This window comes from Barbus barbus, assembly GCF_936440315.1.
Source record: "Barbus barbus genome assembly, chromosome: 9".
Classification (NCBI taxonomy): domain Eukaryota; kingdom Metazoa; phylum Chordata; class Actinopteri; order Cypriniformes; family Cyprinidae; genus Barbus; species Barbus barbus.
The window spans coordinates 32,004,561-32,018,245 of NC_136737.1; the positions used below are offsets into that span (position 1 = coordinate 32,004,561).

The 13,685-nt window shown below is 39.3% G+C and overlaps 2 protein-coding genes across 2 annotated transcripts in view; both read right to left on the minus strand.

Annotated features, from left to right (window-relative positions):
- Positions 1-13,685, minus strand: part of rbbp9 (retinoblastoma binding protein 9) — a 211,477-nt gene that overhangs the window by 75,246 nt on the left and 122,546 nt on the right. The gene's annotated exons all lie outside the window — the stretch shown is intronic.
- The window catches only part of LOC306875298 (fetuin-B), a gene marked incomplete at both ends in the record, with an annotated part of 38,571 nt that continues 26,610 nt past the window's right edge, over positions 1,725-13,685 (minus strand). Inside the window, 1 exon segment of the mRNA XM_079425766.1 lies at positions 1,725-2,150. Within this exon segment, the coding sequence (XP_079281892.1) occupies positions 1,725-2,150 (426 nt within the window).

A 13,685-nucleotide genomic window follows, 5' to 3' on the forward strand; every position in this document is an offset into this window, starting at 1 on the left:
GCTCAAGGCCAGTTTTACGGTTGTCGTTTCTCTTCATGGCATGGCGGGATTGTATTTGTTCCCCATAGCGTCTAGCGACGCAGTACGAGTGTAGTATCGACAGGGAACGTACTCGGTTACTAACGTAACCTCGGTTCCCTTAGATACGGGAACGAGTACTGCGTACTATGCCATGCCATGCAGCTGCACGACTCAGGTCGTCGCTTCAGTCGAATTGGCCTGTTTTCCTATGGCGAAGCGCCCGCTTATATAGCCAGATGACCCCGCCCCTTCTGGCGGGCTCTGGCGGGCTTTGCCGCCATAGGCTCGTGCAGTACCACTGACGAGCCATTGGTTCGTTTTTTATTACTGCGCGAACCAATGGTCGTGCAGTCACACTGCGTGATTGAAAAAGTCTTCAGTCCTCGGAGAAAAAGGAGTTTTTCCCCATAGCGTCTAGCGACGCAGTACTCGTTCCCGTATCTAAGGGAACCGAGGTTACGTTAGTAACCGAGTACGATAACTTAACATGGATAACTTAACTTGACTTATAACTTAAGGGCCGTGCTAAATAAAGTAAATGGTCCTCCTCCTGAAATAAATATCTCATGACAACAGGTTCATTCTCAATGGAACACTTTCTATATCCGCATTTTAATTTTTAGATGTTATTAAAGAAAAATGTGTTTATTTTCTGTTCAGTGATCATCAGCAAATCAACCTGCAATAGAACAGCTTCACTTCTCTTCAAATGATATCATAGAATTCCTCATAAAATCATAAATGATTCCCTTTGAGCTAAATTGACCTGTTTCCCTTACATAGTTTCTGTTTTGCTTTTCTTCTTAAAGTATTTATGTCCATTATCATTTATTAATATATTCTGCTGATAACTGTTGTTAGAAAAGTCATTTTGCTACAATTTACAATAATTTTATAAAAACTAAAATAAAAGTACTGTACCTAATTGACACATAATGTTTTTGTTGTTGTTGTGTAAAACCCTGGTAGACAATACAAGATAAGACCAGACAGATAGAGGGGTAAAAAATAATATTAATAATACTAATATTAATGAAACTCTAGTCATTGAAAGGCTATTTATAACATGATCAAGGTGCTATATAGCAATGTCAAAGCACGGTTCTTAATGGAGCCCTATAAAAGGGTTCTATTTAGCACCAAAAAAGGGTTCTGGCATTGTTACAAAGCCAAAAGTTAAAAAGTTTAAAAGCTGTATGAAAGTTTAAAAAAAGTATTTGATAAGGTATTTTAATTTAACAAATGGTAAATACACTTAGGTATAATTGATTTTTTTTTTCAGTATAACATTAAAATGTAACAGTGGTGCATGTGTAAATTGATATTCTGATAAAAAGACAAACATTCCAAAATAAAATCAATGGTTTATTTGAAAGGTTTTTTAAAATAACTGAGTTCAGTTTCATTTGGAAACATGATACATAAACATCACCGTTTCCTACTAATGACCCATGTTTGTATTTTGTGCATAATTGCTATTAGCATTCTCATAACATTAATATATAACATTATCAGAGGTTTAAAGAGATTTGAGAAGTTTCGAATAAAGTAGAATTAAATATTTCTTTGGTGGTTTTGACAAGGCTTTATAAGAGAACTGTTAAGTATCACATTTGATCTGAACATTTTATAAATTACACATCTGAGACCTTTCTCAAAGTATTCCATTGACCTGAATTGTAAATGTAGTGACTAAAGGCTCTCTAGACAGTGTTGTAGCGAGAGACCCCCGGACAGGAGCGGAACGGAGACGGTATGCTGGGAAAGATGCTCAGGAACACAGGTGAATGAGGAGGTGCGGTGCTTGTGGGTATCTGCCTCCTCTGACGGCGTGGCACGTAACGGAAGTTCAGTGGAGGTTTGACGGCGCAAACAGAGCCGTCTGCTTCCTCGGATGAGTCGGACTCGGCAGATTCAGTGGATTCACTGGAAGAGGTGGGAATGGTGGAGTCTGATGCTGGGAGTGGTCCAGGTCTGGCAGGGATGGCCTGATACACGGGGTCGGCTAGCTGAGGTGTTACTGCTCCAACATCTTGGAATGAGGGCTTATGGATTTGAGGAATATGAGCATTGTGGGTTGTAGTTTTGGAAAACTTGTCCTCTTGCTGTGTCGGAGTGACAGCATGCACCTGTGAATCAGTGACAAAGTGCTGAATGACCTCCTCGGGGACTTTCCAAAACACTTAACGTAAAAAACACTTAACGTGGCTTAATGCTTTAAAACAGTGTTTTTAAAAGTCCAAACTCAAACTCAAATTCCAGGCCTAGTTAGACTGACTTGGTTTAAAAGGGATTAAAAATGAGGAGTTGGTGCATTTTTATAATTGTAGGGTCATTGTGTTAACACACATTTATGCCCAAACTGGAAAAACTGGATTTTGCATAACAGTTGCCCTTTAAGCCACGTTAAGGATTTTTCATGTTGTGTTTTAGAATGTCCACATCCTTGCAAAACATAGCCTACATACAGCGCAAGCAGTGTAGTCTGATTATGAATCAAATAACTCTTATAAGTCAAGACACTCGCTAAGACACATTTCTTAGTACTTCGGTCACTTAAAAAATAAATAAATTCATAAATAAAACTCTTCACACAGTTTGCCTTACCATCTTTCAGCAGTAAATTTCACATCCAAAATGCACTAAAAGCTCACATACATTTATCATTAGCAAAGGTTGTCATCCAACAAACACAATGACAAATATTGCCCAAATAATTAATAACATTTTGAGCCACTTTTGGCAAATATATGGCATAGTCAACATTGGCTAATCAGTGTGTGAGCCTAACTTGTCTCACATTTGACATGGCAAATATGCCCCATAAGTAGTGTTATCCAATACATGTGTCAGATTGGGTCACCCCTGACTGACATGACAGTGTCAGTGTAAATCAAAAGATCGAAACAGATGTTAGATCTGACTTTTGATGGATTTATTTAGAGTTTATTTAGACTCCTAATTTAGAGTTCCTTCCTGACCTGTTGCTAACGTCTGGAAGTGTTTGGGTTCTTCCTGATTGTGGAAAAATGGCGGAGCAAAGTCAAGTCAAGTCACCTTTATTTATATAGCGCTTTTTACAATGCAAATTGTGTCAAAGCACTGCACAATATAAAAAAAAAGGAAAATAATGTGTCAATAAGTTTAAATAGTGTCTTTGCAATAAGGTCGGCGATATCGCTGGAAATGAAGCGTCCCCAACTAAGCAAGCCAGAGGCGACAGCGGCAAGGAACCAAAACTCCATCGGTGACAGAATGGAGAAAAAACCTTGGGAGAAACCAGGCTCAGTCGGGGGGCCAATTCTCCTCTGGCCAAACAAACCAGCAGTTCAGTTCCAAACTGCAGCAAGTCAGATTGAATGGGCTCAGCTGGTTCCAGTGGTCTTTTCCGATGGCTGTCTAAGTGGCGGGGTCCTCAATGGGGATCTGTCTCTGGCGTTCATCCAGGTGTTTGGCCTCTGCCTACGATCAGGGACACATACGTCATCTCCCGGCGCTGATCCTCCATCTCAGGTGTTCGGTCATCTCAGATCATGTAATGGTTGGATCCAGACTGAAGTTCTGTAATTCCTGGCTACCACGGGATGTTAATCCCGTGGCAGAAACGTAGAGACAAGCAGAGACATGATTAGCATAGCTGCTGTTCCATCTAAGCAAAAATAAATTGTTCAACCCAAGCTAAAGAATAATAATAATGTACATTTGATCAGATATAACTGCAGTACAAGATTATAAAATGCATTATGTGTATGCTTGGCTAAAGAGATGTGTCTTTAATCTAGATTTAAACAGAGAGAGTGTGTCTGAACCCTGAATGTTATCAGGAAGGCTATTCCAGAGTTTGGGAGCCAAATGTGAAAAAGCTCTACCTCCTTTAGTGGACTTTGCTATCCTAGGTACTACCAAAAGTCCAGAGTTTTGCTTAGGGAGCAAAACTCTGTCGTCGTTAAAGCAGGTTCAGTGGCAAACGGTTCCGTATAGCGCACTAACTAACAACCCGACCAAACGCGCCAACCCGTTTGACTAAGGCTGTCAAAGCCCCACTGTCGTCGTTAAAGCAGGTTCAGTGGCAAACGGGATCACGGAGAAAAAAACTAAACAAAAAAGGCGAAAAGGGCAAGGCCCTGTGTGTGTGTGTGTGTGTGTGTGTGATCTCAGTCTGGGTGTGTGCCGGAAGCGGAAGCGTTCTCTGGTGGCAAGCGTCCTCTGGTGGCCGGGAGCGTGTCAGAAGGTGTGTATTGTCAGCTCAACAGGATCAGTGTGTTGTTTGATCAATACAGTATATGTTATGGCTATTGCTACAAACACTTAGGGACGCTTCAAATCTAGCGATTATCCTCAATTTGATTTCACAGATACTATTTAAACTAAACTGAGCTAGACTATGACATCACTGAATTCAATAATGAAATGCCTTTAGCTGAAAATTGAGTGTTTAATCTTATTATTATACAATACTGACACTCTATCCTCCAATCTGATACTGTTAAGTGCTTTGACACAATCTGTATTGTTAAAAGCGCTATATAAATAAAGCTGACTTGACTTGACTTGACTGCAGCCGAATGAGGCCCAAACCAGCACATCCAGTGCAAGAACCCACACGGAAATAACCTATATAAACATATATGTTTTAATATAGGGTTTGATATATGTTTTTAATATATGTGACATATATAAAATTGGCCGTTTTCCTATAATATATGTACATATATGCACATATATGTACACATATATGCATACATATATGTACACATATACGTGCATATATTCACCTATATGTTTACCTATATATTAGTAAAATTATTCAAATCCATAGCTGCTAGACAACATAAATAAAAGCCCAAAATGTCGAAATTTAAATTTTTTATTTACTTAAGAACAATCAAATAGTACAAGAACAAAAATATAGTACAAGAACAAAAATAAGGCAAAAAACTGAACAGAAAAAAAATAATTATCTTGATGATCTTCTCAGCTCCGTGAGCTTCGAATTGATAGACGTGCCTATCTGCCCTCGGGTGGCTGCTGGCCACTTCTTCAATGTAGCATCTAGAGAAGACAAAAATAATAAGACAGTATAATAATAATAATAATATAGTGCTTCATCAGGAACCTGAAGTGCTTACAGTACAGCTGCGATTGGACACATATTTTGGATAAAGGGCTGATCATAATAAAAAATGCGTCATGTAAACACGTCAATTGGAATATTCTGATTGGATTCTGCTAAATCTGAAAGAAATTCTGATTGGAAACATCACCCCCCCCCCCCCCCCCCCCCCCCCCTATTTTTTAGCAGCATCGTTCTTTCATATGCACATGTCCGTCATGGGGACTGCATTGTTAACAGTCACACGGTCAATCATGTGCATCCAAAGCAGAGAAAATTCATAAACTGTGGTACATTTGTTTTGGCATTGCCCCTTTGTAAAAACATTTTGGCAAAGTGTCTGTGATTTTATTGTACAAAACATTGACAGTTATTTTGTTTTGTTTTGGAAATATGTATTATTTGGTATCTTAGAGAGTAGCAGAGAAAAGCACAATCACGTTTACATGATAAATCTTATTCTTTTATATGCAAAATTTTATATTCACAAATGTAAGTTCTCCAGCAAAAAACCTTGTTTTTTTTCTTTTAGGAAGGAAATGGAGCATTATATTGATACTATACGATTTTCTATTAAACAAAAGGCAATTAAAATGTTGAAAGTTTGTAAACGCTTTAATATTTTTATATAAATCTGTATTAGTAAATAGCCCCTCTAGTGTATAATTGTTTACATCATGTATAATGTTTGTTATATACATGTAATTTGTTTGTTAATAAAAAAGAAAAAAAGAAAAAAAAAGCAGAGAAAATTCATGGATAGGAAAAATTTAGCCACTCCTGCGTTTTTTGGTTTGCTTAAAACACACCTTTCAGCCATATTCATCTAGAAACTGCATTAAGACAATACAGAAAACATTGCATTTTGCATTGCATTTGGTGGATGTAACGGTGAATGTGTGGATGTGTATGAGCTGTAATGTGAATCTGGAAGTGACTTGAAATTGGAAAAAAGGCTTGATTGACAAAATAAAAAAACCACAAACCATTTTGTTATACATTTCCTTCTTTTCCACTATCTTCATACAAGAAAGAATTGACCTTGTAAATTTTTCAGGAAAACGTGTAGACATCATAGCTTTCCATCTCCTCTCACTTATTTGCCATAGTTAAATTCCATAACATGCCAATTACATGTGATACCAATTTCACGTGTTCGCACATACGTTTTTTGCATTTTTTGTTTTTTAGTTAGTTCTTAGTTATTGCCTTGATAATAGAAAATATGAGCTAGGCATCATGTATGACAGTTGCCAAAGTGAGATATGAGTTACAAAATGACCAGATCCTGCCATGAGCTATATAGGAGACATATCTTGTATGTACATATAGGGCTTATATGTGGATATAAAGAAGCAATACAGGAGACCTATATGGCCTTTATATGCACATATATGCACCTCAATTTTGCCTATATGTGGCATATATACGCATATATGCAGCATATATGTTATGTGTTATATGTTATGCGCATATATCCTCATATAGGTTCTTTCCATGTGGGAAGACTTTGAATTTTAATTTTACTTAACATTATTTTATTTATCCGTTACACTGAAGAGATCTTTTTGAAGGATATTGTTTTTTGGTTTTGATTTTGCAATTTTGAGGTGTTCAGTTTTATTTTGGTTTCAGAAAATAAGCGTGATTGCTCTCCTCACAAATCAGCTCCTTCTTGTATTTGTTGCATTTTCTGTGCCATGTCTTGGACTTTTATGTCACTTCCTGTCTCCCGTGGTGTTTGTAGTCAGTTTGTATCCTATCTTGTTCAGCTTGTCAGCCTCCAGTATACTGTATATACAGCCCTAGTGTTTCTTTAGTTCTTTGTAAGTTGTTGAATGTAATGGTTGTCTGTTTGCCCGTCATACTGTTCTTTGTTCCCTTTGGTTATTGTCTTATTATTTGTTCTAGTTTTTCCATGAAATATCTGCACACAGATCCTTGCCTCTGCCTGTTTTCTCCAGCTTCTCCACAACGTTACAGTTTTTGACTTGTGCATCTTTGAGTCTATATTTAGTATAAGTAAAATACTTAAGTACTGTTCAGATCAGATACTCTAATACTTTTACTCAAGTTGTTCTGGAATTGGTGACTTGTAACTTGTAGTGGAGTAATTTTCACTGTAGGTTATCTGTACTTTTACTCAAGTATGGTTTTCAGGTACTCTTTACACCTCTGGTTTGTTAACAGAAATGTGCTTTGTTTGGGGGTTGGAAGACATCCAAACACTTGTCCATGCCAAACCCTAAATGTTTCAGTTCTGCTTGATCTATAGGCTAAATGTTGATAGCTAAAACATCACTGCTTTGATTGTATGAAAACTGAAACATAGAATGAAAGAATTCACCAAGACCATATTTCTATATACGTCTGAAAAAGGTGTTATGTCCGGGCATATTTTTTCTTTATCATCTCTATGTGTGTATGCTAACACCTCTGTAGGATCAGAACAACCTAATCCGCAGGCTGAATAGATGAGAAGATGTCTAAAGTTAAAAATTATTCAAACCACCAACTTCTCAGACCACCCACCCTATCCATTTCCTTCTAACAGTGAAGGTGTCTAACTGACAGTGGATGAAAGTATCCTCTATGTGCTTGTGTTAATGGCTTTACAACATTGGATTGGATTGGATTGGATTGGATTGGATTCAATTTATTGTCATTGCACATGTAGGTACAAGGCAACGAAATGCAATAAGAAGAAGAAATACAGCATAACATGAGGAAAGAGAGGAGAAAAAAAGTGTCCTCACACTGCGTTCTTAGACGAGAATGCAGTGTGAGAACAGACAAAAACATCAGCATAAAGCACAATCAACACAGGAACATAACTTGCATAGTAATCCTAGTTCAGACGAAACAGCCATCCGGCCAGCAGCCATTACAGCGCCAACCCACGGACCCGTTAACACCTGACAGGATGAAGCAACGAAGGCGTGGGATGGGGGTAGGGAGGTGTATGAGTGTGTGTATGTGTAAGTTCGTGTGAGTTCGTATGCCTTGAAATCCGTTTCGCCAGCACTCCAAACCAGTCGACTCAGTTCGCAGGTTGTGATGCGACATAGCAATTGCCATGGAAACGACCTTGGACAGAGCACAAGCGCCCGACAATAACAAGGTGTTTTTGGGAGGAGGGAATGGAAGAAAGAGCGTCTCCCTGCAGTATTCACCGGAGAGTTGATACCAGAGCGGCCTTGCCAAGCCGTTCTGTTGTGGGAAGCCGGAAAGAGATAAGATTGTTTTGTCTTAGTGCGAACAGCTGTCTTCCAGTTTCACAGCTATTCTCATTGTCCATTCTGATCTGCTTGTCCAATTTTCCTTTCCAAATCCGAGAGCTTTGCCGTGATCAAATCCATATTGCGGTTAATCGCCTCTGTCTCCGAGGCGACCGCTCTGCCCACAGACTCCATCATGACGGGCAGCCGTGAGAGGTTTTGGATAGCCAGTCCCGTCTCCTTAATTTTCTGATAATTTAGGGCAACGCCTAATCCAAATAGCAGAAACCCAGTTATCATTGTTCCAAATAAGAAGATGTCTTCAATGTCCTCCACGGAGAGAGCCGCCAGACACACGACCCGCCATCTCTCCCATGCGTCCATCGTGTAGAAAGAGCGTCTCCCTGCAGTATTCACCGGAGAGTTGATCACGGCATCCATCGTGTAGCCAGCAGCAAACGTCCCAGCGGGACATTCCGGTTCTCCAGATCCCGCTTTCCTAGTCGAGAAGATGGTGTCAATTGCATTTAGAGACCAGTTGATCAGATCCATAATTTCGGTTTTGTAAATAGTGCAGCGAGAGTCTCTTAAGAAGGACAGGACAATACAAGAGAGCAAGTAGGGAAGTTCAGGAGGGAGGGAGGGAAGAAAAATGCGACCGCCTTCTAACAGAGCCAAACGAGAATCCAACTCATACAGATGTGTACAGAATCATGCTTTAGACCAGGGGTCGGGAAACTATGGCTCGCGAGCCACACCTGGCTCTTTGACAAAATCATGTGGCTCACCAGATCTCTCACCCTCTACCAACAAATTACCTATTACAGAAATTAGACATCAGTAGAGATCAGCAATTCCTTTGTTGTAGAGCCTAAGCTGATAAAAAATTTAAAATAATAATACATTTTTTGTACTGGCCAAAGTGCGCGAGAGTCACAACAACAACAAACCACTGATGTTTCTATGGACTATGGTAACGTAAAGCGAATGAACTCAGATTCAAGCTGCTACATAGTTTGTGTTAATTGCAAAAAGAATGATTTTTTGAACAGCAGAAAAAGTGTAAATGTATGTCAAAAAGTGACAGGACTGAAATATATACTTTGTTTTATAGAAGATGGTGTTCTCCTGTGCCAAGAGCCGGTATGAAACATTTCGCCGGTTACTTTTTCCACGCAGCTTTCAGCGGAAAAAGTAGACACACGCAGTGATATTACGCAGCGCCTGAAAGTAGTCCCCAGCTAGGTAACTAGTTATGATATAGCTGGGCATTACTTTCAGGCACTGTGTAATATCATTGTGCCTGCTGCACCCATGGTACAGCAGCAAAGTTCCTTGATTATTACGCCAGAATGAGAGTATAGTTCCTAGCTATATGAATATTTATTAAATTGTTTTGTAACATCTGTAAAAAATAATTTATAGCCTATTTATTGCTGTGATTTGTGCTCTATTTTAAAGTTTTTTCAAAACAGCTCCCCCCTCTGGTTTGTTCACAAATCACACCATATATATATATATATATATACCATTAGGCCACGACTTATATATATATATATATATATATACACACACACACATGGAAGTCGTGGCCTAATGGTTAGAGAGTTGGACTTGTGATCCAAAGGTTGCGGGTTCGAGTCTCCGGCCGGCAGGGATTGTAGGTGGGGGGAGTGAATGTCCAGCGCTCTCTCCACCCTCAATACCACGACTGAGGTGCCCTTGAGCAAGGCACCTAACCCCCAACTGCTCCCCGGGCGCTGCAGCATAAAATGGCTGCCCACTGCTCCGGGTGTATGTTCACGGTGTGTGTGTGTGTGTGTGTGTGTGTTCACTGCTGTGTGTGTGCACGTTGGATGGGTTAAATGCTGAGCACGAATTCCGAGTATGGGTCACCATACTTGGTTGAATGTCACTTCACACACACATATATAAATATATATATATATATATATATATATATATATATATATATATATATATATATATATATATATATATATATATATACAGGTCCTTTTCAAAAAATTAGCATATTGTGATAAAGTTCATTATTTTCTGTAATGTACTGATAAACATTAGACTTTCATATATTTTAGATTCATTACAACACAACTGAAGTAGTTCAAGCCTTTTATTGTTTTAATATTGATGATTTTGGCATACAGCTCATGAAAACCCAAAATTCCTATCTCAAAAAATTAGCATATCATGAAAAGGTTCTCTAAACGAGCTATTAACCTAATCATCTGAATCAACTAATTGACTCTAAACACCTGCAAAAGATTCCTGAGGCTTTTAAAAACTCCCAGCCTGGTTCATTACTCAAAACCGCAATCATGGGTAAGACTGCCGACCTGACTGCTGTCCAGAAGGCCATCATTGACACCCTCAAGCAAGAGGGTAAGACACAGAAAGACATTTCTGAACGAATAGGCTGTTCCCAGAGTGCTGTATCAAGGCACCTCAGTGGGAAGTCTGTGGGAAGGAAAAAGTGTGGCAGAAAACGCAGCACAACGAGAAGAGGTGACCGGACCCTGAGGAAGATTGTGGAGAAGGACCGATTCCAGACCTTGGGGGACCTGCGGAAGCAGTGGACTGAGTCTGGAGTAGAAACATCCAGAGCCACCGTGTACAGGCGTGTGCAGGAAATGGGCTACAGGTGCCGCATTCCCCAGGTCAAGCCACTTGACTGGACTGTTGCTCAGTGGTCCAAAGTACTTTTTTCGGATGAAAGCAAATTTTGCATGTCATTCGGAAATCAAGGTGCCAGAGTCTGGAGGAAGACTGGGGAGAGGGAAATGCCAAAATGCCTGAAGTCCAGTGTCAAGTACCCACAGTCAGTGATGCTGGTGTTGGTCCACTGTGTTTTATCAAGGGCAGGGTCAATGCAGCTAGCTATCAGGAGATTGTGGAGCACTTCATGCTTCCATCTGCTGAAAAGCTTTATGGAGATGATTTCATTTTTCAGCACGACCTGGCACCTGCTCACAGTGCCAAAACCACTGGTAAATGGTTTACTGACCATGGTATTACTGTGCTCAATTGGCCTGCCAACTCTCCTGACCTGAACCCCATAGAGAATCTGTGGGATATTGTGAAGAGAAAGTTGAGAGACGCAAGACCCAACACTCTGGATGAGCTTGTGGCCGCTATCGAAGCATCCTGGGCCTCCATAACACCTCAGCAGTGCCACAGGCTGATTGCCTCCATGCCACGCCGCACTGAAGCAGTCATTTCTGCAAAAGGATTCCCGACCAAGTATTGAGTGCATAACTGAACATAATTATTTGAAGGTTGACTTTTTTTTTGTATTAAAAACACTTTTCTTTTATTGGTCGGATGAAATATGCTAATTTTTTGAGATAGGAATTTTGGGTTTTCATGATCTGTATGCCAAAATCATCAATATTAAAACAATAAAAGGCTTGAACTACTTCAGTTGTGTTGTAATGAATCTAAAATATATGAAATCTAATGTTTATCAGTACATTACAGAAAATAATGAACTTTATCACAATATGCAAATTTTTTGAAAAGGACCTGTATATATACACACAACCCGAATTCTAGAAATGTTGGGACGTTTTTTAAATTTGAATAAAATGAAAGATGAAAAAAAAATTAAAGAATTTCAAATCACATGAGCCAATATTTTACTCACAATAGAACATAGATAACAATGTTTAAACTGAGAAATTTTACAATTTTATGCATAAAATGAGCTCATTTCAAATTTGATGCCTGCTAGTCTCAAAATAGTTGGGATGGGGGCATGTTTACCATGGTGTAGCATCTCCTCTTCTTTTCAAAACAGTTTGAAGACGTCTGGGCATCGAGGTTATGAATTTCTGGAGTTTTGGTGTTGGAATTTGGTCCCATTCTTGTCTTATATAGATTTCCAGCTGCTGAAGAGTTCATGGTCGTCTTTGATGTATTTTTCGTTTAATGCCAAATGTTCTTTATAGGTGAAAGATCTGGACTGCAGGCAGGCCAATTCAGCACCCAGACTCTTCTACTACAAAGCCATGCTGTTGCAATAGCTGCAGTATGTGGTTTTGCATTGTACTGCTGAAATACACAAGGCCTTCCCTGAAGAATATAGTGCTCTAAATCATTTATATACCTTTCAGCATTCATAGTGCCTTCCAAAACATGCAAGCTGCCCATACCGAATGCACTTATGCACCCCCATACCATCAGAGATGCTGGGTTTTGAACTGAATGCTGATGACACGCTGGAAGGTCTCCCTCCTCTTTAGCTCGGAGGACACGGCATCCGTGATTTCCAACAAGAATGCCAAATTTGGACTCGTCTGACCATAGAATATTTTTCCACTTTGAAACGGTCCATTTTAAATGAGCCTTGGCCCACAGGACATGACAGTGCTTCTGAACCATGTTCACCTATGGCTTCCTTTTTGCATGATAGAGCTTTAGTTGGCATCTGCATCGGGGACGTTGGATTGTGTTTACCAACAGTGGTTTCTGGAAGTATTCCTGGGCCCATTTAGTAATATCAATGACAGAATCATGCAGATGAGTGGCCAACAAAGGTCTTTGGCCTTGTCCCTTAAACACAGGTATTTCTCCAGTTTCTCTGAAACTTTTGATGATATTATGCACTGTAGATGATGAGATTTGCAAAGCCTTTGCAATTTGACGTTGAGGAACCTTGTTTAAAAGTATTCCACAAACTTTTTATGCACTCTTTCACAGATTGGAGAACCTACTTCTAAAAGACTTTGCCTCTCTAAGACATCCCTTTTAGAGCTAATCATGGTACAGACCTAATGTCAATTAACTTCATTAGTTGCTAGATGTTCTCCCAGCTGAATCTTTTCAAAATGTCAGGCATCAAATTTGAAATTAGCTCATTTAGTGGATAAGAGTGTAAAACATTTTTTCTCTGTTTAAACATTTGTTCTGTTCTCTATGTTTTATTGTTAATAAAATATTGGCTCATGTGATTTGAAAGTCTTTTAGTTTTCATTTTATTCAAATTTAAAAAACGTCCCAAGATTTCCAGAATTCGGGTAGTGAATACATATATAGACACTTGCGTATTTAAAAAAAAAAAAAAAAACCTTCAAAAATGCCCCCACAAGGCCAAGGATTTTGGATATTGCAATCTTTGTGGGTACATTTTGTGCCCCATAACGTAGGGTATACCTGCATCTACACAGTATGTGGGCCGGGGCAAGGTGTTGGATCTTGGCTGGATCTGGGCCAAAATTAAAATAAAAGTGGCCCAGATTTCGACCAGTTCTGGTTTATTTGGTTTATTCATGGCTGACATTGGGCCTTCCTTTTGCTTACTTGTGGCCCAAATT